This window comes from Sapajus apella, unplaced genomic scaffold (assembly GCF_009761245.1).
Source record: "Sapajus apella isolate SASKATOON/1434 unplaced genomic scaffold, GSC_monkey_1.0 scaffold43, whole genome shotgun sequence".
NCBI classification, from domain to species: Eukaryota; Metazoa; Chordata; class Mammalia; order Primates; family Cebidae; genus Sapajus; species Sapajus apella.
The window spans coordinates 9,189,866-9,217,539 of record NW_022436983.1 but is presented as its reverse complement, the minus strand read 5'-3'; the positions used below and the strand labels follow the sequence as shown (position 1 = coordinate 9,217,539).

The window sequence follows — 27,674 nt, the reverse complement described above, 5'->3', positions numbered from 1 at the left end:
GAAAAATTTTTATATACTGTTTTATGCTGACAAATCACAAGGTAAGGAGTTCAAGACCAGCCTGGCCAACACCCACCTTGGCATCCCAAAGTGCTGGGATTACAGGTATGAGTCATCACACCTGGTCTTACATTCTTTTTTAAAATTTTTTTTCTGGGATTCCATGTTCCCTGCACAAAATGCCCGGCGAAGCCAAAGAAACCGTCCCTGCTACAGAGCAAGAGTTGCCGCAGCCCCAGGCTGAGACAGGATCTGGAACAGAATCTGACAGCAATGAATCAGTACCAGACCTTGAAGAACAGGACTCTACCCAGGCAACCAAGCAACAAGCCCAGCTGGTGGCAGCAGCTGAGATAGATGAAGAACTCGTCAGTAAAGCAAAACAGAGTCGAGGTGCAAAGAAGGCACGGAAGGCTATGTCCAAACTGGGTCTTCGACAGGTTACAGGAGGTACTAGAGTCACTATCTGGAAATCTAAGAATATCCTCTTTGTCATCACAAAACCAGATGTCTACAAGAGCCCTGCTTCGGATACCTACATAGTGTTTGGGGAAACCAAGATCGAAGATTTATCTCAGCAAGCACAACTAGCAGCTGCTGAGAAATTCAAAGTTCAAGGTGAAGCTGTCTCAAACATTCAAGAAAACACACAGACTCCAACTGTACAAGAGGAGGCTGAAGAGGAATAGGTCGATGAAGCAGGTGTAGACGTTAAAGACATAGAACTGGTCACATCACAAGCAAATGTGTGAGAGCAAAGGCAGTCCGGGCCCTGAAGAACAACAGTATTGATATTGTAAATACTATTATGGAATTAACAATGTAACCATCTGAAAGCAACTTTTTTTGGTGTCTCAAAGGAGTAACTGCAGCTTGGTTTGAAATGTGTACTGTTTCTATCCTAAATAAAGTTATAGCTTCTTGTTGGATGAACTAAAAAAAAAAACTTTTTTTTTTCTGCAGTATGAACTATTGAAAAAAATAGGAGGTACCTAGAAATAAGTTGGAAAAAAAATGATCTTTCCAGAGAAAATTATAAAATGTATGAAAACATATTACAGAAGACCTAAACAAATAAGAGATCTATCATGTTGAAAGGTTGGAAGGCTCAATTTTGTAAGGACATAATCACTTTAAGACATACTTCCCCTAGATCAAGATCATGAAGATATTTTTCTCAGAGCTTCTAAAAGCTGTATAGCTTTGCCTTTTATACTATCTCTATTCTCCCCAAACTGACTTAAGAATCAGTATAAGCCAAGTAAGACACCAGTAGGTTTTTTGGGTTTGTTTTGATGGAAGTTGACAGAATATAAAATGTATCCAAAAAGTACAAAAGACCAATAGCTAAGATGCTTTTGAAGAAAAAACCATTTCCCCAAATCTAAAAAACAAAGTGAGGAGGTTTGTTCTATCAGATATCATTTAAATACTTAAATATAAAAGGCAAAGCTATATAGCTTTCAGAAGCTCTATGAGAAGAATATCTTCATGATTTTGATGTAGGGGAAGTATGTCCTTTTTTTTTTTTTTTTTGAGACAGAGTCTTACTCTGTCACCAGGCGCCAGGCTGGAGTGCAGTGGCGCAGCCTCGGCTCACTGCAACCTCCATCTCCTGGGTTCAAGCAAATCTCCTGCCTCAGCATCCTGAGCAGCTGGGATTACAGGCGTAAGCCACCACGCCCAGCTAATTTTTTTTGTATTTTTAGTAGAGACGGGGTTTCACCATGTTGGCCAGGATGGTCTCGATATCTTGACCTCGTGATCCGCCCGCCTCCGCCTCCCAAAGTGCTGGGATTACAGGCGTGAGCCACCGCGCCTGGCCGGGGAAGTTTGTCTTAAATAGAAACAAGAACCAATCACAAAGGAAAGTATGGATATAAATGACTATATTAAAAGAACTTACGTTTGTCAAAAAGACACAAAATACAAGAACATATTCATGGCATCATTATTCAAATAACCAAAAACTAGAAAAACTGTCAACAATAGAATGGACGAACACACTGCAGTCTATTCCTATCATGCAATTTTCTTTCTTTCTTTTTTTTTTTTTTTTGAGACAGGGTCTTTCTCTGTTGTCCAGGTTGTAGTGCAGTGACAAGAACATGGCTCACTGTAGCCTCGACCTTCCGGGCTCAGGCAATCCTCCTGCCTCAGCCCAAGTAGCTGGGACTTCAGGTGTGTACCATCACACCCTTTTGTATTTTTGGTAGAGACAAGGTTTTGTCATGTTGCCCAGGCTAGTCTCGACTCCCTGGGCTCAAGCGATCTGCCTGCCTCGACCACCCAGAGTGCTGAGATTACAGGCATGAGACACTGCCTGGTCATGCAGTTTTCAACAACGAGAATGAATATTAAGTTCCACATAATGACATGTATGAATCTCAAAAACATAATCTAATTAATAAATGTAATACTTCTTACTGTTTCATCAAGGATATAAAGTGAGGCCAAACACAGTGGCTCATGCCTATAATCCCAGCACTTTGGGATACTGAGGTGGGTGGATCACCTGAGGTCAGGAATTCAAGAACAGCCTGGCCAACATGGTGAAACCCTATCTCTACTAAAAATACAAAAATTAGCCAGGTGTGGTGGCAGGCACCTGTAATCCCCATCAAGTGGGGAGGCTGAGGCAGGAGAATCGCTTAAACCTGGGAGGCAGAGGTTGCAGTGAGCTGAGATTGTGCCACTGTACTCCAGCTTGGGTGACAGAGCAAGTCTCTGTCTCAAAAAAAAAAACAAAACCAAACCAAAGATATAAAGCGAATCTAGTGTTGTCTGTCTGTCTTTGCTGCAAGTGCTTGGGGAGTGAAGCACACAGTGATGTCAGGAGGCCTGGTGCCCTGCCTGGATTCATGCACTAGTGCCAGTAGCTTCACCCACTATTGCTTTGGCACCATCAGTACAAATGTCCACACAGTGAAAAAGACAAATCGTGTCTTGTTATTATGATCCCACAGACTTCCTCTTGAAGGATCTTTGGGAACCTCCAGGGGTCTATGAACCACATTCTAAAAACGGCTGTCCTAGAGAACTCTGTGCTTAGGTAATGATATTCATTGCAACACTGTTCCTCAAAGCCCCCAATGTCCGTCAACAGAAGAATGAATCAATAAATTATAATGGCCATAAATACCACATAGGAATGAAAACAAGTTACCTAGAGCAATAGGAAACCACTGGTGCTACTAGCGGTCATTAAGCCACCTGCTGCTGGGAAAATTGAGTTTGTTAAGTGTACACTTGATATCCACAAACAGCAGGTTGGTAACGCAGCCATTCTACCAGTAATTTTGTAAATGCATTTGATTTACAATTTTCCCCAGGGGATAAATGAATATAATTCTCAAAAGTATAAGCTGTTACTAAAACCCAATTTAGGAAATCCTCATCCATCGACCCTGGATTGAGATTATCTTCTCTTTTCTATTCGGCCACTAACATTTGTTTGCTTCCTGTCTCTCAGCACCTTCTCATCATCAGCCACTCTCTTGTGCTGGTGGCTGTTCTGAGTTTTGTCCTTGGCCTTCTTCTGGCCTTACTTTATATACAGCAGTTGTTCCTTAACTGAAGAGGATACATTCCAAGACCCCCAGTGGGTGCTTGAATCAACATAGTACTGAACTCTATAGATACTATGTTTTTTTCCTATATACACATGCCTATGATAAAGTTTATCAATTAGACACAGCAAGAGATTACCAAGAGTAACTAATATTAGAACAGAACAATTCTAGCAATACACTGTAATAATGTTATGTGAACACAGTCCTCACTCAAAACACCTTATTGTACTGCACTTGCCTGTGTTTTGGACTTGGTTGACTGTGGGTAACTGAAACCTCAAAAGGCGAATAAGGGGATAAGTGGGGGTGAATCAGGGGGACTATAGTATCATGCCGGGAAGATCTTACCCTATTCAGGACTTCAACCACTAACCATTTACTGATGATTCACCAGTTTCTATCCCCAGCCTACATGCCTTTCTTAAGATCTCGACTCCTATACCCAACTGTAAAAAGGGCTTCTCCCCTTCTATTTCCTACAGGCAGCTCTGATTCAATATGTCCACAGGCAAAGTTATCATCTTCCTAAACCTGCTCTTCTTTCTTTATGATCCACTTTCCCATCTGGTTTCCATGGTTTCAGGTACTCTTCTGCTATGTTCATAGAACACTGAGCTACCGTTAGAGTGGATGGTTAGGTCTCTTTCCTCCCCTGACTGAGATGCTTGAGTGCAAAGACTAACTCTGGATGTCAGAGCTCGCTCTGTGTTTGCTACAGAGCAGGCTAGCAAGGAAATGTTTACTGAATGAATGAAATAAAGAATTTTATAGAACTTCTTTCTAGCCTCCCTTAGGAGGACAGTCAAAATGTCCTCGTAGATAAAATATGTTTATTATAGGGATTTTGGAAAACACAAAAATTAAAATGATATATAATTTTACCATCAAGAGATGATCACTACTAATGCTTTCCAATATATTTTTTCTTTTTTCACTTCTTTTGAGAACATTGGTACCAATATTTCCAGTTCTTCCGTGCATACACAGGCATTCATGTTATACAATTGAGATCAGTGTTTAAATTGTATAAACAATTTTGCGTCCTGCTTGCTTTTTAACATTATGCAATGAAAATTATCCCTATCATGAAGGATTCATTTTTTTTTTGAGGTGAATTCTTGCCCTTGTCCCCCAGGCTGGAGTGCAATGGAGCGATCCTGGCTCACTGCAACCTCTATCTCCTGGGTTCAAGCCATTTTCCTGCCTCAGCCCCTGAGGAGCTGGGATTACAGGTGCCTGCCACCATGCATGGCTAATTTTTGCATTTTTAGTAGAGACAGGGTTTCACCATGTTGGCCAGGCTGGTCTCGAACTCCTGACCTCAGGTGATCCACCCGTCTTGGCCTCCCAAAGTGCTGGGATTACAGGCGTGAGCCTCTGTGGTTGGCCCATGAAGTTTTCTTGAAATTGTCATTTTAAATGGCTCTATAATATTCCCTTCATCAGATGTACTAATAATTATCCTAGTTATCCTACTGTTGGATATTTACATTCCCCCCCTGGAATTTTCATATATTATGAAAATTACTTAACATCTTTAGATGGAAGTCTTTGAGTTCCTATTCCTTTAGCATAGATTCCTGAGGTTGGGCAGGGTGGCTCAGCACTTTGGGAGGCCGAGGCAGGTGGATCACCTGAGGTCAGGAGTTCGAGACCAGCCTGACCAACACAGAGAAACCCTGTCTCTACTAAAAAGTACAAAATTTAGCTAGGTGTGGTGGTGCATGCCTGTAATTCCAGCTACTGGGGAGGCTGAGGCAGGAGAATCATCTGAACCCGGGAGGCAGAGTCTGCGGTGAGCTGAGACTGCACCATTGTACTCCAGCTTGGGCAACCAGAGTGAAACTCTTAAAAAAAAAAAAAAAAAGGAAAGAAAAAAGTATAGATTCCTGAAAAGACAGTCTCACCTCCCTTAGGCCTTTGTTTAAGCTCTGGGTGAGGGCCTTCTAGGCCATTCTACTGCATAACTGCAACCCTTCTCTCCTAATACTCCACCTCCCTCTTTCCTGCTTGATCTTTCTCCTTATCACTTATCACTATATAATAAATGATAACAGACTATGTTATACTGTTGGTCTGTCTATCCCAGTAGGACACAGGACAGGGAATTCTGTTGTTCTTACTCAATACTATAACCCTACGCCCAGAAGAGTGTTTGGCACACAATTTCATGAATTTAAGTGATTAATACAATATTACCAAATTCCTTTTCTAAAAACCTACTTCCTCCAGGAAGAGACTATTTATTTCTCTACACCCTCAAGAGTACTATTTTAACTTAGAAAATCTTTGACAATTTGATGGGTGAAAAAGGTTAAGGTTCTCTGATTACTCATGAGATTTAATTTTTTTTTTTTTTTGAGGCGGAGTCTTGCTCTGTTGATCCGGCTCACTGCAACCTCTGCTTCCTGGGTTCAAGTGATTCTCCTGCCTCAGCCTCTTGAGTAGCACCACACCTAGCTAATTTTTTTTGTATTTTTAGTGGAGACGGGGTTTCACCGAGTTGGCCAGGATGTTGGATATTTACATTGGGTGATCTGTCCGCCTCGGCCTCCCAAAGTGCTGGGATTATAGGCGTGAGCCACCGAGCCCAGCTTGAGATTTAATTTTAAAAAACGTTTATTAGGGCCAGGCGCAGTGGCTCACGCCTGTAATCCCAGCACTTTGGGAGGCTGAGGCGGGTGGATCACGAGGTCAGGAGATCGAGACCATCCTGGTCAAAATGGTGAAACCCCGTCTCTACTAAAAATACAAAAAATTAGCTGGGCATGGTGGCGCATGCCTGTAATCCCAGCTACTCAGGAGGCTGAGGCAGGAGAATTGCCTGAACCCGGGAGGCGGAGGTTGCGGTGAGCCGAGATTGCTCCACTGCACTCCAGCCTGGGTAACAAGAGCGAAACTCCGACTCAAAAAAAAAAAAAAAAAAAGTTTATTAGTCATTTGAATCTCTTCTCAGAATTTTGTGTTGATTTTCTTGATTAAAAGCTCTTTAGAAATTAAAAATATCAATATTTTAATATTTGTTGTATTTCCCCAGTTTTTAAACTTTACATTTTAAAGTATTTACATAAAAATATACAACTTAGAGTCAAATTACTAAGATTTTCCAACATTTTTTTCCCAGTGCTTTTTAACCCTTTCCCACCTTAAGATCAGATAAGTATTCGTCTGTACATTCTCTGTTAGTTTGTGGTTTCTTCTTACTCCTTTTTATTATTGTTTTGCATTTAACTTTTAAAATCATTTTGGAAAAAGATTGTTGGTTTTCCAACAGAAGCCCTTTAAAGGTGTCAAAATTTTAAATTTTTACAATTAAAAATGTTTAAAGCAAATAGTACCAAGTTAGAGAAAAAAAATTAATTTAAAAATTTTGTGCATCTGAAGAAGAGATTGAAAACTAACTGATCCTTTCTTTCACCCACTTTGTTCAATTTTGCTGTTTATTTACACAAAATTTTGGGATAAAATGCAAAGAAAATCTTAAAACAAGGTGACCCTCACATACCTGGATAACATCGGCAGGCTTGTTTATATGCTCTTTAAAGATCAAGAGAGTGGGGGCGTAGACGTTGATGTTGTACTGCCTCGTCATCTCTTCCGTCCCTCTGAAACCCACGTGTACATATCCAAATGATAAATAATCTTTGTATGCAAAAGCGGTCAACTGTTAGGGCATAATAGAGAGAAAGAAAATAAAACTACAGCAAAGATGTAAATTACAAATCAAGTAGGGCTTTTTCACATCACTGAGCAGAGAGATGCATGCCAACTTATACAGCTCTACTAGGTCTTCCATATCCTTGCATACTTCCAGGAATTCTATGGTGTTCCATGTGCAAAAACTGTACCAACAGGTAAATACAAACAACCCTTTCTTCTTGAAATCTGTACTGGTCAGGAGGCACGGGTTTGGGGATTACCTGTACCGTAATTAGGTAAGATTGGCAGTGACCATGCCACTGATTACGATACCTTCCTCTCCCATCTCATGTCACAGTGACATGAGAGGTAGTGGGGAGTATAGGTAGGCTGGGAGTGTAATGGGGGCATCATTCAGAGGGCAGGTCTGAAGTCAACGGGAATTGCATTCACCATGCTATAGTGAGAACTTGGGTAGATTACATGACCACTCTAACCCTCATGATCTTGGTCTATGAAACAGGGATAGTGGCCAGGCGTGGTGGCTCATGCCTTTAATCCCAGCACTTTGGGAGGCCAAGGCAGGCAGATCACTTGAGGTCAGGAGTTCGAGATCAGCCTGGTCAACATGGTGAAAGCCCATCTCCACTAAAATACAAAAATTAGCTGGGTGGGGTGGCGTGTGCCTGTAGTCCCAGCTACTCACAAGGTAGAGGTGAAAGAATCACTTGAACAGGGGAGGTGAAGGTTTCAGTGAGCCTAGATCACGACACTGCCCTCCAGCATGGGCGACAAAGTGAGACTCGTTCTCAAAAAAAAAAAAAAAAAAAAAGAAGCAGGGATAGTATCTCTATCACTGGGTTCTTCTGAGGATTAAATGATGTGTGCATAGAAAGCACTAGCACAGTAACTGGCATCAGTAGGTACTCAATGTATGATGGTTAAGTAAAATTTCTGGTCTTCAAACATTTCTCATGGAATAAACTGTTTCTTACAATAAAGACAAATAGGCTATAAGTTCCAATTCAGAGACTATACTTTTTGCTAAAAAAAAAAAAGAAAAAAGAAAGGAAAGGAAAAGAAGAGAAAAGAAAAAAAGAAACGAAACGAAACCATTACCCCAGCATAGAGAGTACCTTGTATAACAGTGGCACAACGGGCATTTGGTCAAACAGAAGGACATGAGGCTTATTCTCTTGTTGCCAGCCAGAGAGGAATCTGACATAATTTTTATTTGTAACCTTAAATTGAAAACAGAATGTTAGTGTCAATATTTAACAATTGTATCATACTCCAGTGAGGAGAAAATAAATCAAGTAAGTATAAAAGATGACAAAAAATAAAAATGCAGACAACTAATCTTTTTGTCTTCACTTGGCTAAAACTATTAAAAGAATGGAGATATTGATTTCATATTTTAATTCTTACAGACTAAAATCATAATCCTGTCTGAAACAATTACTGACCATATTATAAAAATTGAACTTCCAGAGTTGGTTCTTGCTTAAATAGAGTATGCTTCTTAATCTACTATTCAGCAGAAGATAATGCGACACTGGCCCTTTTAATACCTACCTACCTACCTACCTACCTACCTACGTACCTACCTATCAATCAATCATCTATCTGTCTATCATGCCTCAGTCTCCCAGCTTGACCCTCTTCCCTTTTTTTCTGAGACAGGGTCTTGCTCTGTTGCCCAGGCTAGAGTACAATGGCATGATCACGGCTAATTGCACCTTCAACCTCTCAAACCTTCCAAGGTCAAGTGATCCTCCCACCTCGCCTCCTGAATAGCCGGGACTACAGGCACATGGCACCGTGCCTGGCTAATTTTTGTATTTTTTGTAGAGATCAGGTCTCAGTATGTTGCCCAGGCTGGTCTTGAACTTCTGGACTCAAGTGATCTTCACACCTCAGCCTCCCAAAATGCTAGGATTACAGCATGAGCCACCACTTGTAGGCCAGCTTGCTCTTTTGAAATGGTTTAAATAAAAATAAGGTGATCCACCCCCTCTATACATTATATAATTTCACTTATTGTTATCTGAATTGCTACTTTCCCCTGCTGACATCTTAAAATATTCCTACTGAGAGAACAAATTAAAAACATGAATAAATTTTCTAGCTAGAAATTTTTCATAGTCGTTAAAAAAAGTTTCTTTCCATACTGCACCTAGAATGATTTACAGAAAACCCACATTTGATTATTTCACTCCTCTGCTCAAAACCCTACAAGGGCTCATCACCTGCAGGCCAAGGCTCAAGCTCCTTCAAGGGGCATGGAGGTGCTCTGAAGCCCTCACAGGGAGATTCCTGATAACCTTTCTAACCCCCGCCTCTGCTGCTCACCAATGAAAACTTCTTACAAAGCAGGCTATTTCATGTCTCCAGATTTCTGCCTGCCTGCAACTCACTTCCTCCTTCTCTCTCCTCACCTGGCAAACCCAGTCTAAGGGTTACTTCTGCCAGGAAGCCTTTCCCAACTCATTAGGATGGACTCCAACATACTGGAAATAATCACCCATGAGCTTGGGAGCTGCTTGAAATGGCTACTTAATCGATGCTGGGCACAGAATAGATATTTTATATAAATGTTTGAGGATCCATCAGACGATTGTCATCATTTTAGGAGCCTACAATACTCTCTGACAGTTAACTCCAACAAATATTTCTTCTATAGATAATGACCCCAGCAGGACAGTCTAGGGATAGTACATGTACAAATATGATGAAAATTTTTTATGTTCACTCTCCCTGGTATTGTTAAAAGAATGAATTATTTAAAGCAAAATGAGAGTCCTTTCCTAATTACTTTGATCCCTGACTTAAGATATTGAAAAAAATATATTAGGTGCCTAAATATGGAAATTTTAAACTAATGTAACCTTGGCTTCTTCAACCTTTTCTTTGTGAAATTCATTCATATTATTGTCACTGTAAGTTTCTAAAGTTTCAAAAATAATATTTGATTTCATGGAATCTAGCATTTCCCATAGATATGACCATTGAACATATAATCAAATATAATTAAATTTGAGTAAAGACAAATATCTTCACATGAACAAATTTATGAGCTGGAAAGAAATCCCTAACTCTTGGTTGGGTGTGGTGGCTCATGCCTGTGATCCCAGCACTTTGGGAGGCCAAGGTGGGTGGATCACCTGAGGTCAGGAGTTCAAGACTATCCTGGCCAACATGGCGAAATCCTGTCTCTACTAAAAATACAAAAATTAGCCAGGCGTGGTGGCCGGTGCCACTAATTCCAGCTACTGGGAGGCTGAGGCAGGAGAATCGCTTGAACCCAGGAGATGGAGGTTGCAGTTAGCCAAGATCATGCCACTGCACTCCAGCCTGGGCAACAACAGCAAGACTCCACCTCAAAAAAGAAAAGAAAAGAAATCCCTGATACTTTCTACCATGTGATCTAATTTTTTTTTGTTTAGAAAATAGGCACTGTCATTTTAGGCTCAAATTCCCATGGCAGTGTAAGATCTGCAAGATGGTTATTAAGAGGAGTTAATTCTTTCAGTCTCTGTACTTCATCTATTTCAATTTTTAGTGTCCTACAGACTTCACTTAAATGATTTAGTTTGAGTAATTAATTAATATGTCTTGCTGGCCGGGCGCGGTGGCTCAAGCCTGTAATCCCAGCACTTTGGGAGGCCAAGGCGGGTGGATCACGAGGTCAAGAGATCAAGACCATCCTGGTCAACATGGTGAAACTCCGTCTCTACTAAAACTACAAAAAATTAGCTGGGCATGGTGGCGCGTGCCTGTAGTCCCAGCTACTCAGGAGGCTGAGGCAGGAGAATTGCCTGAACCCAGGAGGCGGAGGTTGCGGTGAGCCGAGATCGGGCCATTGCACTCCAGCCTGGGTAAAAAGAGCGAAAACCCGGCCCTAAAAACCAAAAAAAAAAAAAAAAAAATATGTCTTGCCTTCCTCATAATGAAATTCAGGTTTGAGAGGACTACAGATAATGTTCTGGGCAATTAGCAGTCCTATGCGCCTCTTAAACCACTTCTTAGCCATGTTTTCCTTGACAGATACTTACTTTTTCCACCAAGTTCCCTGGAAGAAGACTTTCTACAAATTGTCGCAGATTCTCACGGACAACTGCATTGTGGAAGAAGGAGATTTTCCCATTAATGATTCCTAGGATAGAGGGCGTGCTGTGTGCCCCCAGGTGATGGGCCAGGCGTCTCTCATACCCAGCATGGACCACGCCAATTCCTACACCTGAAAAGAATGGGAGATACAAGTGAAGGCTTTTTATGTCTCCATTGCAGCTGGAAAAAGTGCTAAGTAATTTTTTGGTGTGAAATTGAAATCCCGACCTCATAGAGGATGTCTTTCCTAATAGACTATCTGGCAATCTTTCACTGCTGGAATTCTAGATTGGCTCAGTTTTTCTGCAGAGCAATCTGGCAATATGTAAGAAAAGTTACAAATGCGTGTGTGTGTATGTGTGTATGTGTAGGTACACATATACATAAACTGGGATCATCTGATACTTATTTCACTTAATACTTGAATAGCTTTTCTTGTTCTTTCATTCAACCAATATATTTGGAGGGCTAGTTACTGCTACCACTGGAGACACATTCAATATTAAGGGCCGATAAATGCACATTTTCTTTTGGATGTCTACTAGATTTTTTGGCTTAACATTTCCAAAAACTAACCCCTGATCCCCTCCCACAGACCTGTCCCACCCACACCTTTGCCATTTCAGTTGATGACGGCTCCATCCTTCCAGTTACTCAGGCCAAAAACCATCTTCGGCTTCTCTTATCAGTTGCACCCCACATCCAATCTGTCAGCAAGTCTTGTTGGTTTTCTCTTCAGAATGTGTCCAGAATTCAACTGTTTTTCATCACTTTCATTATATGCCCTGCTCTGAGTCATCATTATCTCTCCTGCCTGTGTTGCTGTAATAAGATCCTAAATGCTCTCCCCCTATTTCTCCATGTCTCCTGACAGTCTGTTCTTAACATAGCAGCCAGGCTGTTCCTTCTAAAACATAAAAATGGATCACACCACTCCTCTGCCCAAACCCTGCAAAGACCCATTTCAGTTGGAATAAAAGGCACAATCCTCACAGAGGCCAACAAGACCCTTCATGTTTGGCCCTGGTTCCCCATGCCCTCTTTCTTTTCCCACTCCTCCATCAGCCTGCCGCAGTCCCCAGTATCCTTGCTGTGATCTGAGGACATGGATGCTCCTGCCTCAGGGCCTTGGCACTGGCTGTTCCTTCAGCCTGAAGTGTGTATCTACTCAACTTCTGCGTAGCTGACTTCACCAACTGCAAGTCCTTCTGAATGGGGCCTACCTTAGCACCATATTTAAAATATGGCCCACTTGGGCCACACACACAACCTGTTCACTTTCACTTTTTTTCCACAGTGTTTACCATCTTCTAATGTCCCACCCACTTTCCTTCTGTCAATTGTTTATTGTCTGTCTCCCCTTCTAGAATGTAAGCCTCATGAAGGCAGGGATCCCTGTGTATCCCCAACACCAGACCAGAGCCTGGCACATATTAGAAACTCACTGGGCCATTAATCTATTTAACCCATTCTTTATTGTTGCACATTGAAGTTATGAGAGAGGAAAAACCAAACTGTTTTTCCTACTCACACTCAACACATTACTTTCCCTGACACTCAATGTTTAAGAGATGGAGTCTCACTATGTTGCCCAGGCTGGTCTCAAACTCCTGGGCTCAAGCAATCTTCCTGCCTCAGCCACCCAAGTAGCTGGGATTCCAGGCACGTGCCACTATGCCCAGCTCAACGCCTCACTTCTGACACCTGATGCTTTGGGGTTGGGAGTTCCCCATAAATCCTCCAGCAGACATTAACTGGGTATCAACTCAATTCTTACACTATCTACACAGAGATAGCATCAGGTCCCGCAGGTTAAGGGTTCAGTCCCACAAAGGCTGCTCCCACTTTAGACGCCAGAAGTCCCAAGTTATGTCCTGTACTTTTGACCAACTGGCTATAAATCAAAGGGTCCCATGAGTCCCTCCTTGGGTTCAATTAATTTGCTAGAGCTGCTCACAAAACTCATGTGTAAATCCTTATGTTTACACATTAGGTATAAGGGCTATTACAAAGGAGATGATCAGCCAGAAGAAAGAGAGGCACACGGCAAGGTATATGGAAGTGGGGGAGCACTCCTGCCCTCTCAGGGCTTGTCACCCTCTGGGCATCTCCATGTATTCAGCCACCTGGGAACTCTCAAACTCAGTAGTTCAAGGATTAAATATACACATATATAAGTTCATTTTTTTGCCCAGCAAATGTGAGGCTAGGACACCCAAGGCAAGGCTTCTTACTCAAATGCCTCTCCCATGGGGGAGGATGCCTGGCCCCTCTACTGTAGGCTCAGCTGAGGGGAGGTAGAGTAGGCTGGGCCCACCCCCCAGGAAACCGAGCCAGAGTTCAGGGATTTTTGTGAAGACTTCATCATGTAGGCATGATCAATTATTAACTCAGTCTCCAGCTCCTCTCCTCTTTTTGGAGGATGAGGGTGAAAACTTTCAAACTTCTAATCATGGTTTGGCCTTTCTGGTGACCAGTTCCCATCCTGCAGGAAATTCCAAGGATCAGGAGCTCCACGTCAGGAATCAGAGTCAAGAGGAAATGTGAGAGCCAAAGATTCTCTTAGCCCACCCCTACTCATAGGCAATCTCAAGGGTTTTAGGAGATCTGTGCCAGGAACTGGGAATGAACACCAAAATATACATAGATTTCTTATCACAAAGCACAGTATCAAAAGTTGCTTTTGGCCTAATTCTTAACATTATAAGGAATGTTGACAGGCATCCTTGTACATCTTTGTACACACAGCTTTGTGCTCTTGTGTGCTTATTTTCTAATTAGTAAATTCCTAAAATGAAATGCTGAGTAAATGGAGGGATCCCAAACTTAATGCTTTAAAATTGCTGAGCAGACTAAACGAAGCTATCTGCAGGCTACTGGACCGTGACTGCTGCAGTCTCTCAATGGCAGGAGAGGAGGAACCTTAGGCATTATACAGCCCATTTCCCTCATTTTACAGATACAGAGAGAGGATTTAGAGAGGTAAAGTGACTTATCCCAGGTTGCACAGCTGACAAAATTGCAGAACAAGAATCCAAACTGGATTCTTGGCTCTTCTCTAGAGCCAAGTACAGTATACTATTGTGTCACATCACAGCTGTTAAAAATAACTGTGGAACAATCTCAATAAATGGAAGTGCACAGAGAATTATTTGAGCAGAAGAAAGAAAAAGAACACAGCAGGCACATACACTGGGAGATTTGGTCATTTGTAAAGACAGAAGAGACATCACCTAGGGAGGCCAAGTGGCTATATGACAAAGGCCCCAAGGGAGGGATTACCACTTCATGAGTGCTTTGTATGTTAGGTATCACACCTACAGCTTTATATACATCATACTTTTCATACTCACAACCACTCTGCACGGTAAGTATTGCTATCTTTATGGATGAGGAAACTGAAGGTCAGATTCCTGGGTCCATATCCAACACTGATGCTTATGGGTAGTGTAATACTGAATTAGTTCCTTAACCTTCAATGCCTTAGCTTCCTCATCTGTCAAATAGGGATAATAACAGTCTCCCCTTCATTGAGTTGCTTTGGGGACAAAGATAATGCACAGAAAGCATTTACCACAATGCAAGGGAATGGAAATGTTCAACAAAAAGTATTATTATTATATATCTTTTGTTGTCGACTATAGTAATTGGCACATGAAAGTTGACTGAGAAAAAAGTTTCAAATGAAAATATCTGGCCGGGCGCGGTGGCTCAAGCCCGTAATCCCAGCACTTTGGGAGGCCGAGGCGGGTGGATCACGAGGTCAAGAGATCGAGACCATCCTGGTCAACATGGTGAAACCCCGTCTCTACTAAAAATACAAAAAATTAGCTGGGCATGGTGGTACGTGCCTGTAATCCCAGCTACTCAGGAGGCTGAGGCAGGAGAATTGCCTGAACCCAGGAGGCGGAGGTTGCGGTGAGCCGAGATCGCGCCATTGCACTCCAGCCTGGGTAACATGAGTGAAACTCCGCCTCAAAAAAAAAAAAAAAAAAAAAAGAAAATATCTGATTCAAGGGCAAGATGTCAGAAAACACAAAATGAATGTCTTGTCATCTTTTGTCTACTCCTTCAGCACTACATTATTCCATACTTGCAAAGGTGAGGTCGGTGTTCTTTGTGTATATATTTTCTCATTAACTAAGTGGTGAGCTCAAGGTCAGGGATGGTGCTAATTCTGGGCCCTCCTCCGCAGTACACTTCTCTATAAATACTGGATGCTTTTATACACAGTTTTTACCAGATTGTGTGACTGAAGATTCCTCAGCTGACTTCCAACCCTCTTCAAGGCTCAGCTCACAATAAGTCAAAAAATTGGTGCTTAGGCATCACAGAGTTGAGGAAAGCAGACTAATACATTTCAGAAAGACTTTCAAAAAGGTTAAAACAGGTATTTTAAAAATTTTCTTTGGGGCTGGATGCAGTGGCTCATGCCTGTAATTCCAGCACTTTGGAAAGCCGAGGCAGGCGGATCACTTGAAGTCAGGAGTTCAAAACCAGCCTGGCCAACATAGCGAAACCCTGTCTCTACTAAAGGTACAAAAATTAGCTGGGTGTGATGGTGGGCGCCTGTAATCCCAGCTACTTGGGAGGTTGAGGTAGAAGAATTGCTTGAACTTGGCAGGTGGAGGTTGCAATGAGCCGAGATTGCACTACTGTACTCTAGCCTGGGCAACAGAGAGAGACTCCATCTTAAAAAAAAAAAAAAAGGTCATCTATGTAATGAATAAAATTATCTTACCTAATTCTTCCAGTTCTTGAACAACTTCTTTCCACACAGGCTCGATATGAATACAGCTAAAGCACCAATCCGAGGTGATCTTAATGAGGTAGGGTTTCTTGAAGCTATCTGGAACCACTTCATTCACATAATGTGAAAAGTGCAATAAATACTTTTCATCAATTGAGTCCCGCCGTTCAGAATTAAAAGGGAAGTGAAAAAAGGATTCATCAAAATAAAAATTTTCGTGGAAATGGCGGAAGCGATACTCTCGCTGCTGTTGCTGCTTCTGGTAGCCCTGGTTCTCTCCAGCGTCTCCATATTGATCATAATTTGATCTCTTTTCTTCATTTGAAAGAATCTATAATGGAAGGAAAAAAGAAATCTAAACAACAGGCAAAAAGGTTCACCCAAAAGACTTTTCTGTAAGCAGCTTGAAAGACACAGGAAGAAAATAAATGCAAAAATTATGACACGATTATGAGAGGACTAGGTTTGAAGGATCCCTTGAGGCCAGGAGTTCAAGACCAGCCTGAGTCACACAGCAAGACGTTGCTACAAAAAGAAAAAAAAATCAGCGAGGCATGGTGATGGGTGCCTATAGTTGTAGCTACTTGGGAGGGCGAGGTGGGTGGGAGATTGCTTGAGCCTAGGAGTTCAAGGCTGCAAGTGAGCTGTGATTACATCACTGTACTCCAGCCTGGGTGACAGAAACAGACTGTCTCTTAAGAAAAAAGAATAGAGACTATTACATAATTAGATATTCTTTTTCTTTTTGAGACAGGATCTTGCTTTGTCACCCAGGTTGGAGTGAAGTGGCGTGATCACAGCACTCTGCAGCCTCCACCTCCCAGGCTCAACCTTCCACCTCAGCTTCCTGAGTAGCTGGGACCACCAGCACGAGCCACCACACACCAGGCTAACTTTTGTATTTTTGTGGAGATGAAGTTTCATCATGTTGCCTAGGCTGGTCTTGAATTCCCAAGCTTAAGTGATCCACGTGCCTCAGCCTCTCCAGATGCTGGTATTACAGGGTGCAACTGCATCCAGCCGATTAGATATTCTAAATGCAGTCATTCAAAAGAATGAGAAACTCTTCTTTCACTAGAGAAACATTAAAGAACATTCAAGACTGAAATTGTTCAGTTTAGATAGTTATGCTCATCTTGGCATTAAAGATTTCACAACAGAAACACTTCAGCAAAATAAATAAAACACAGTGTTGATCACCAGGGCTCAATCACAAGAAAACTGACCTGATGAGTTGGACTAATTCAAACCAAGATAAGAAAAGCTATGAACACCAAAAAAGTAGCTATAGTCTAGTGCTTTGTATGTTAGTTGACTTTGTTTTACATAGAAATAACTTTGAGGTCTAAAATCCAGGAATCTGTTTTAGGATGATGATGTGTCATTTCTATGAGCTAAGCACTGTCTGTTGAAGGGCATTCCCAACACAAATCAGGAAGCCACTGACTTCTTTATGCATATTCCGGACCAACTTACTTAAGCCAACATGTCGGAAAATTATTGAAAATCTTGTGTTTAAATGTATTTGTTACCTTGCGCCACTTCATTTTTTATTTTTATTTTTAAGAGATGGGGTCTCGCTATGTTGCCCAGGCTGGAGTGCAGTGGCGATTCACAGGTGAGATCCCACTACTGATGAGCCCAGGAGTTCTGACCTGCTCTGTTTCCGACCTGGCCAGTTCACTCCTCCTTAGGCAACCTGGTGGTCCCCAGCTCCCAGGAGGTCACCATAATGATGCTGAACTTAGTATGGACACCCGATCGGCATAGCGCACTACAGCCCAGAACTCCTGAACTCGAGTGATCCTTCAGCCTCAGCCTCCCTAGTAGCTGGGGCTGTAGGCATGTGCCACCGTGCCTGGCACCTTGTGCCACTTTAATAAATACAGGCAAATTGGTATGTAATTCTTTAATGTAAATTTCTAAGAAGGCAATAGAGACATATACAGACATATTCAGGGTAATTCTACAATTCTAGTTAAAGCCTTTAGGACAGGTTTTCCAAGAGCTGAAGTGTTCAGGCACTTGTTTCAATATATAGGATGTGGCCAAATACGTTCTTTTTATTACAATCTAGAAACTGGGTCGAGGGCATGGGGAACATGACCTTTCTGAGAGCTTTATGAAGCTCATCACTTCCTAAGGCATATTTTATAAGAGTTAATGGATGCATCACAAAGTTGGACATGAAGGCCGGGTGCGGTGGCTCATACCTGTAACTGCAGCACTTTGAGAGGCTGAGGCAGGCGGATCACCTGAGGTCAGGAGTTGGAGACCAGTCTGGCCAACATGGTAAAACCCCCTCTCTACTAAAAATACAAAAATTCGCTGAGTGTGGTGGCAGGTGCCTGTAACCCCAGCTACTTGGGAGGCTGAGGCAGGAGAACTGCTTGAACCTGGGAGGCGGAGCTTGCAGTGGGCTGAGACGGTGTCACTGCACTCTAGCCTGGGTGACAGAGTGAGACTCCATCTCAAAAACAAAAATCAAAAAACAAAAAAAGAACCTCAACAAAGCTGGACACAATACCTCATAAGCCTTACTGATTTGAATGAACTTGTCTTCTGCTCCAGGATCTTTGTTTTTGTCAGGATGCCTGAAACACAAATGGGCAGGCAGTGAGAACAGATTTAACTTTTTATGCATAGTCACTTAACATCCTTGTCCACACAGTGCCTTACAGAGGCAAATGGAGGGGTGTTTTGTTAGGAAAGTTTCTTTTTTTTTTTTTCAAATTAAGATGGGGTTTGACCACGTTGGTCAGGCTGGTCTTGAACTCCTGACCTCAGGTGATCCGTACGCCTTGGCCTCCAAAGTGCTTGGATTACAGGTGTGAGCCACCGCGCCTGGCCAGGAAAGTTTCTTAAAGTAAATGGTAGAGGCAATCAGTTGCTTTACATGACTATAATCAATGAAACTTTGAAATAGGAGATTTTTTCCCAAAACATTCCAGTGGGGCATGTTTTCAAAGCACCAGATAGTACTGCAGCATTTCACAGAGGAAAGGTGGGATATGGTGCATGCATACATGTACACTGCTGCCAAAAACTGCTAAAGCTGGCTCAAGGTTAAATCACTTATTCAGGCCGGGCGTGGTGGCTCACGCCTGTAATCCAAGCACTTTGGAGGCCAAGGCGGGCGGATCACTTGAGGTCGGGAGTTCAAGATCAGCCTGACCAACATGGTGAAACCCCGTCTTAAAAAAAAAAAAAAAATCACTTATTCATAAGAACCCATGTCTTTTCCCAGGATGGCAACATTTCATCCCAATGCTAGAATGATATTGGGATGCTAGAATGCAATTGTTTCTTCTGATAATACATATAGACATAAGAAACAGCTTTTTAGGATAGACTGAATTTGTTTAGTAACAATCGGGTTTGAAACTTCATTCATGCCTGACTTTCAAATTAGAATATTTTTCATTATTATTGTGGTTATTTCATTCTGTCTATGATTGCCTTTTACCTGAATAAGAATTTCAAGGCCACATAATTTTCTTTTCTTTTTTTTTGAGACTGGGTCTCACTCTGTCACTCAGACTGGAGTGCAGTGGTACCATCTTGGCTCACTGCAACCTCCACCTCCCAGGTTCAACTGATTCTCCTGCCTCAGCCTTCTGAGTAGCTGCAATTACAGGCCTGTGCCACTACCACCCGGCTACTTTTTATATTTTTAGTAGAGATGGGGATTCATCATGTTGGCCGGGCTGGTCTTGAACACCTGACCTCAAATGATCCACCTGCCTCGACCTCCCAAAGAGCTGGGATTATAGGTGTGAGTCACTGCGTTCGGCCTCAAGGCCACATATTTAACATTTTTTGCCATGTTGTCCAGGCTGATCTCAAATTCCTGGACTCGTGCCATCATCCTGCCTTGGCCTCCCAAAGTGCTGGGATTACAGGTGTGAGCTACCACACCCGGCCAGCTTTGGAGATTTTGAAGTTCTGCAAAGTAAGGGCTAGGTTTACTTCCTTGAAGGCCCCTAAGATCTAAATCAGTGTTTTATACAGATTGATTTTTCAGTGTTCACTTTAAGAGACTTTGTATGATAGTATTCTTTACATAATCACTTCTGGTAACTTCTAGTAAATTTCCTCTGACAGAAGTTCTGGAAAGAAAAACAATTCATTGGGAAGCAAACGACTACTAAGGATACACCAAGTACATTGGAATAAAAAAAATCTACAACTTGATGAATTTATTCTAGCAGGAATATGTTTGAATGAATTATACCACATATTCTGATTTCTTTACGAATAAGGAAACTCCCGATTACTGACTGTTGAGTTTGAAAATCATTCCTTCCTTAACCATTTCATCCTTGCTATAAGTATTAGCAGGGCGAAAAAATCTCAGCTAGGCATAATGAAAACAGCATGACTTAAGGAAACGAGATGGAGGCTCCAAAGCATTTCTGGATGACAAACAACAACAACAAAAAACAAAACAAAAGTGTTTTCAATATTCAAACAGGCTGACAGCTGAGTAGATCAAAATTATGCAATCATACGAATGCAGATTTGACATATAGAACTCTGTAGAAGAAGGGTAGGAAGGGGCTTTTTAGGAGAATGAACCAAAGAGAGAGTCCTGAGGGCAGCTGGGTTAGAAAACACAGATCCTGAAACAGGAGGCCAAGGCTGAAGAACAGGGAGGAAACCACAACACTTTCAGCTCAAACGCGGAATACTTTCCTAATCATGGAAGACACCACAAGGTTGAAAACATTAAAAAAAAAAAAAAATCAGCCCTAGGAAAGTATTATCCAGTGCTATTTTCAGTAAATATGAAATTATTTCATGAACTTCAATATAATACCCAATCTTTAAAAGTCAAAGTAGAGGAAATATTGCACATGGTATCTACTGGCTCTCTAGTTACCTTTTTAAAGGAATAAAAACAAAGAGAAAGTAATACAGCAGGCTGGGCGCAGTGGCTCACGCCAGTAATCCCAGGATTTTGGGAGGCTGAGGCGGGCGGATCATGAGGTCCGGAGTACAAGACCAGCTGGCCAACATGGTGAAACCCCGTCTCTACTAAAAATGCAAAAAATTAGCCGGGTATGGTGGTGGGTGCCTGTAATCCCAGCTACTGGGGAGGCTGAGACAGGAAAATTGCTTGAAACCGGGAGTTGGAGGTTGCAGTGAGTTGAAACCTCGCCACTGCACTCCAGTCTGAGTGACAGAGCAGGACTCCATCTCAAAAAAAAAAAAAAAAAAAAAAGAGAGAGAAGGTAATACAGCAAAGAATTAGACAAATTAATTTACTGTTCAGTTTACTACATAACCATATCATACCAATCTGCTATTCTTTGGTGGGGGGGGAGGAGTTATTTCTTCTGCTAATGTGGATAACAAACAAAAATTACCTATGATAAACATTACTGGGAGAGAAACATAGTTTTCCTAAGGGAAAAAGTAATGTCAAATGGTTTTACCAAAACACTTAGTAAAATGTATTAGAGGAAGGCTCCAGATCCAGTTCAACAAGTAACCATTTCCCCCTGCTATAGCTCATTCTGAGAAGTTAAACTGGGAAAGGCTGCTATTTTCAGTGTATATCAAGCCATTAGTAAACAAAAGTTTATTCCAAGTGATACATTGTCATAGCAATACAGCAGAAAATAATGGTATAGCAAAATTAAAAACGTAAAGTAAAATTTTAGACTTTTACTGGATGACACGCTCAATATATTTGTATGGTGAATTATTCCTAGAGAGAGTCAAATTAAAAAAGAGAATATGACTCGTTTAATTAATATCATAAACCTTTTTCAGCTCTGGAAGACAGAAAAGTCAAAGTTATACATTTTAATAGGTCCCACATAAGCAAGCTATCATTTGTGTTCTTAAAATATTGTCAAAGGCTATACCCTGTCCAAAAGAATGTTGTTACCTTAAGAATTAACTGCAGATTTATATATTTTGCTTTAAGCATAAAGAGGCAAGAGTCTGAAGTGACGCAGAACATAACCTTGGTATAAACAGTCCCTGGAAAGAGGTCATGTATAATTAGAGGTTGTTTTTTTAGCATCCAATTCTGGATTTCTCATGGAATATGGTCTAAAATATTTATTAAAAAATTATATTTTAAATGATCTTTACCTTTATTTCAAGCAGTTTAATGCTAAAATATACCTGTTCACTGAAGCAGAACAGGGGCAGGCACAGTCACGCACGCAGCCCATCACACATCACCTGAATGTGGCAGTTTTGCTCCTGTATAACTTCCTACCCTCATTCAGCACCTCCTCGGCCAACCATTGGCCCACTCACCCTTACTCATGCCTAGATGTGTAAATGATTAAAAAACAATAAAGCAATAAACTACTGATGCAGAGGGTCAAACTACAGAACCCAGAGGTACCACAGATTTACCAACTCTAGGCCTCCATCTTTTCATCTACAAAACAGAGACACTGGCCAGGTGCGATGGCTCATGCTTGTAATCCCAGCACTTTGGGAGGCTGAGGTGGACAGATCATTTGAGGTCAGGAGTTCAAGACCAATATGGCAAAATCCTGCCTCCACTAAAAATACAAAAATTAGCTGGGTGTGGTAGTGTATGCCTGTAGTCCCAACTACCCAGGAGGCTGAATTAGGAGAAACACTTGAAGCCGGGAGGCGGAGGTTACAGTGAGCCAAGATCGCGCCACTGTACTCCAGCCAGCCTGCGCAACAGAGGGAGACTTCGTCTCAAAAAAACAAAAAACCAAAAAGAGAGAGACACTGATATCCTCCTTCATAGGCCAATTATAAGGTTTAAATGAGACAAAAAGCACAGAACCAGGAGGTTAGCATGTGGTAGGTGTGGTGGTACCTGTCCCAAACTTTCTTCCATTGCTCATGGTTGGTACACCCAGCTTAGAGTCACCTGTGTCCTTTCCATCCATTCCTCCTTCTGCTGCTCCCGCCTCCAGTTATATAATCCAACACTTCTGCTTCTTTGGCACAGCCAAGGCATTGGTGGAAGAAATTGATGACATTTGTCCAAAGTTTTAGATTTTTACTACCCTGCTAATTGTTATCCTGATAACTACCGGTAAAATTACAATTTTCTGTAAGATTTTTTTTTCAGACGGGTTTCATGCTGTTGCCTGGGCTGGAGTACAGTGATGCGATCATGGCTCACTGCAGCCTCGAACCTCTGGGCTTTTTTCCCCCCATAGAGATGGGGTCTCACTTTGTTGCCCAGGCTGGCCTCGAACTCCTGGGCTCAAACGATCCTTCACCTTAGCCTCCCAAAATGCTGGAATTACAGGCATGAGCCATCATGCCAGGCCAATTTTTTAAAGTAATATATAGTCAGCTCTCTATAGCTGTTGGTTCCACATTCCTGGATGCAACCAACCAAAATAGAACATTTTCTATTCTGAAATATTCAAACATATTTTAAAAAAATCGCATCCGTACAGAACACGTACATTTTTCTCATCATTATTCCTTAAACAATAACAGAATAACAACTAATTGCATAGCATTTACATTGTATTAGGTATTATAAGTAATCCGGAGACGATCTAAAGCATATGAGAAGATGTGCATAGATTATATGCAAATACTATGCTATTTGACATAGGGACTTGAGGATCCCTGGACTTGGGTATCCCTGGAGGGTCCTGGAACCAAGACCTCATGGATATCAAAGGACCACTGTACTTGGTTTCTGAATTTTTTTTTTTTTTTTTTTGAAGGCAAAAGGCTCTTACTCTAAACTTTTTTCCAAAGTGTAGAAATTAATAATTTAGAGACTAGGACTGTATAGTGTTCTTGTTTAGCAATTACACTCATAAAGTTACTTTATAAATAACATATCATGGGAACGGTAGGATATCCAGTATTGACTACATATATATATAGATACATTTTTTTTTTAAATTAAAGCTTCTTCTTACTTTAACATTAAATATGTTAACAGGATCTAAGGCAATTCTTTAAGCCAAAGTATTCCTAAAAGGGAGTTTCAGAGTAAACACAGGCTTTGGATCTTATTGCTAACAATTCGTATGTGAACACTAGCTCTCCTGCATAAAATATTTTAGACAGATATATATATTGAGCATAGAAACAGAGACAAATAAAAGCTAGTCATAATTTAGACTTCATTCCCCTGCTAAGACTGCTTAATTTACATTACATTTCTATTTCTTTGATTCACCTACCATTCCCGGGCGAGCTTCTTATAAGCCTTTTTAATATCAGCCTGACTGGCTGTTCGGCTGACCCCTAGGACTCTGTATGGGTCAAAATCCAACGCAGACAGAATTTGCAGGATCAGAACCAGAACTATCAAGAACTGCCAGGAAATGCTCAACTTTCTCACTTCCATTTCTCTTCCTTTCCAGAGCTGAAATGATTGAAGAGGCAATGAATTTCAGTGGCAGAAACCTGGACAGTCTTGCTTTTTAGGTAAAGGTATAAGATATATAGATGAAAAACAAAAAAACAAAAGGTATTTTGCAGGAAAAATGTCAAGCTGTTTAACTCTATCTTAAAATAAAAAAAAAAATCTCGCTACTACTTTTGAATATCACAAATAAGAATCGTTACAGATGAAAAGATGAGCAATAAGAATAGCAACTCTCCAGAATACTTGGACTCGAAAAGCTTTAGAAACGACTGAAAATGAATGGGATGCAGAAATAATAATACATGAATGTGGGAAAACCTAAAGAGGATAACCAGGGTGACTACCTCTCAAATACATGATTTCATTTATTCTGATAAGAAGAGTTTAAACAAAATAAATGGTGTAAGAATACTTCACTGAGTACATGTTAAACTCATGAAACTATAAGATTTACCATGTACCAAACTACAGAATGAGATAGTTGTGCCTTTCTTGGGCATTAAATAAGTACAAACACGCAGGTGAAATACTCTCAAAAAACTGTGTAGTTAAGGCACAGTATGCCTCAATTCTATCCTTTCTTACCATACCCATTCAAACAAGAAAACGAGAAGCTGCTCTTTAATTATTAGCAATATGGTCTTTTTTTTTTTTTTTTTTGAGATGGAGTTTCACTCTTGTTGCCCAGGCTGCAGTGCAATGGCATCTGCAACCTCCGCCCCTGGGTTCAAGCAATTCTGCCTCAGCCTCCCAAGTAGCTGGGATTACAGGCATGCACCACCATCCCCCACTAATTCTTGTGTTTTTTTAGTAGAGGAAAGGTTTTGTCATGTTGGCTGGGCTAATTTTTTGTATTTTTAGTAGAGACTGAGTTTCACCATGTTGGCCAGGCTGGTTTTGAACTCCTGACCTCAGGTGGTCCACATACCTCAGCCTCCCAAAGTGCTGGGGTTACAGGCGTGAGCCACCGTGCCCAGCCAATACGGTCATTCTTAATGAGAAAAAGTGGCCAGAAAAAAATTAGTTTTCCATGTAATGAAGAATTAGTGGTACAGACAAAATAACATGGGTGGTCTTTAAAAGTTTTAAGCTCCATCTCTGGTGAGTACAGTGACTGAATTCATTGTGAATTTTGGAAATCATCCTGGCTGGTTCATGAGCAGGGTAGTGCTGGAATTGTAGACATTAATACCCCACAATTATGATCGTTGTTATACCACACAATTTTTTTTTCAAGGAACACATTTATCTTGATTTCTCATAAGTTAATACAGTTTTAAGGTTTGAGTATCTAATGTGACACCTTAGTGAAGAGGGGCAAGGCTGTTAACGGTGGATTACGGTTAAGTCCAAATTTAATGACGCCTGGGAGTCCTCACAAAATTTCTAATCTGATGATCAACGTTTAAAATTGCATACGTGCCGAATAACATCCTAAAACAAACCAGTTTCTTCTTTGTTAAGGCAACCTATTATGTCCTACAAAACACGTGAGGGCAATGTAGCTACTGGTTAAGCATATGGGATGAAGACTCGGATCTGTTCTCCACTACTTTATGACCTTGGGCAAATTATTTAAACTTATTAAGCATCGGCGTCCTTATTCATAAAATGGGAACGAATACTATTACCTTGAAGGATCATCACGGGGTAAGGAGGGACTAAATGCATGTAAAGGGTTTATTGAGCCCAAAGTAAACAGTTATAAATGGTCCTTACTGCTATTATTTCTACCATGCAGTACGATCGCTGCCTTATTTAACAGTGTCAGTTCCTTCCAGTTAGAAGACCCAAGTGGCGGCGGTCTGTGAAGTTTTTTCGCTGACAGGCGAGATAGACGGCGCCGACCTCGGGGCAACAAACACCTGCCCAACAGGTAGGCTGCCAGCCCTCTGGGCAGCATCTCTAGGACCAGGCAGAGGCTCCCAGAGACAAGCTCCAGGTTTAAGCCCCGCCTCGCGCTCCTGCCGGAGGTCGCAACCCTGCAGGTGACAGCCCCCTCCCCGCAGCCCTCCGAGAGCCCAGGGCCCGGCCCTGTGGGCTCCCGGCTCCCCCCGGGCCCAGCAGTGACTGGAAACGAGAAGGAACTGACGGGAAATCCCTGAGTCGGCCTGGCCCCACCGCGTTCGCGGCTCCGCGCGTCACGCCTGGAAGGAGTTACCGGGAAAGGGCACCGGCCCAACCGGCTGCAGCGTCCGTGCTCCAGTTAGTTCGCCGGGCCGGGAGCTTCCCGTCCAAACCGGCTCTCGCCCGGGCCTGGGGAGGGTAAAGAGGCGGGGACGAGCCCGAAGGGGAGTCACGTGACGCTTAAAGGTCCGTCGCACCTAAGGCGAGGACTGAACAGGTCGAGGGCTTCTACTTGGCGAATCTATTTTGACCCTTGCCACTCGCCGTCTGCGCGTGGACCTGGTGCGGTTGCTACAGGAACGAGGCGCGCTCTTTGGTTGCAGCCAAAGGGTTGATCGTGAACCAAAGAGGCCAAAACGTGCCTCCTAGCGAGGCGAAGTCGCTGTGCATCATGGGATGCCAGAAGGACCTCCCCGATCCAGGAAGGCGTTTCCGCTCCTGCCGGGAGATGGCCCTCGTCTAGCAACAGTTGCTAGGATGGGGACGCAATCTTTGGTCCCTGCTCTGTTTAACCCTATTCATAGAATCCTAGAGCGTCTGATTGGAAGGGACCTTAGGGATTCTTCAACTCTCCAACTCTTCCATATATTGATAGGGAGACTGGGGTCCAGAGAGGGGCAGGGATTTGCCCGAGGCCTAGAATCCAGGATTCCTTTTATTTTTGTTTATCTTTTTTTGAGAGAATCCAGGACTCCTAATCCCGTTTACTGAAAAGTGAGCTCCACCCAAGGATGTTCAGTCTCTGCCTTAAGCACGGGGAAAGGAGGTGGGGGTGGGGGTGGGGGGAGGGAAAAGGCACAGGTGAGTGAGAGAAACTTTGAGCCAATGAGTTAGATCCCTTGGGGATATAAAGCACTTTCATATCTCCCTGCCCTGTTTTTATTTTTTTCTCTTTGCGTTTACCACTAACATACTATATCTTTCTTTTATTTCTACAGTCTCTTATTTATTTATACCTGATCCTCCCACTGGAATGTAAACTCTAAGAGCAGAGATTTTGTTTTGTTCACCTCCATGTTCTCAGTGTTTGACTCCAGGCTCAATAAATATTCGTAGAATAAGTGAATAGATGGGGCTGAGGTTTTCCTGTTCAAGCGATTATATTCTAAGACTCTTGGATTCTTCG

At 42.0% G+C, this 27,674-nt stretch overlaps 1 protein-coding gene, 1 non-coding gene and 1 pseudogene across 5 annotated transcripts in view; 1 reads left to right on the top strand and 2 right to left on the bottom strand.

The window, feature by feature from the left end:
• The window catches only part of DNAJC16 (DnaJ heat shock protein family (Hsp40) member C16), a 38,298-nt gene extending 11,403 nt beyond the window's left edge, over nt 1–26,895 (bottom strand). Inside the window, exons 1-7 of one of the 3 annotated variants that reach the window (XM_032300486.1) lie at nt 26,514–26,895; nt 24,234–24,418; nt 18,599–18,665; nt 16,063–16,402; nt 11,267–11,451; nt 8,348–8,452; nt 7,078–7,236 (exon numbers count right to left, since the gene is read on the bottom strand). In XM_032300486.1, coding sequence (XP_032156377.1) covers nt 7,078–7,236; nt 8,348–8,452; nt 11,267–11,451; nt 16,063–16,402; nt 18,599–18,665; nt 24,234–24,400 — 1,023 coding nt within the window. In that variant the 5' untranslated portion in view covers nt 24,401–24,418; nt 26,514–26,895. The remainder of the gene's footprint in view (nt 1–7,077; nt 7,237–8,347; nt 8,453–11,266; nt 11,452–16,062; nt 16,403–18,598; nt 18,666–24,233; nt 24,419–26,513) is intronic. The other 2 variants (XM_032300485.1, XM_032300487.1) reach the window with 2 other exon arrangements.
• On the top strand, nt 165–946 carry LOC116566332 (annotated as a pseudogene). Its single transcript, XR_004275834.1, has one exon. The product of XR_004275834.1 is annotated as a nascent polypeptide-associated complex subunit alpha pseudogene (transcript).
• Nucleotides 13,518–13,657, bottom strand: LOC116566665. Its single transcript, XR_004275950.1, has one exon.
• Nucleotides 26,896–27,674: the final 779 nt, after the last annotated feature.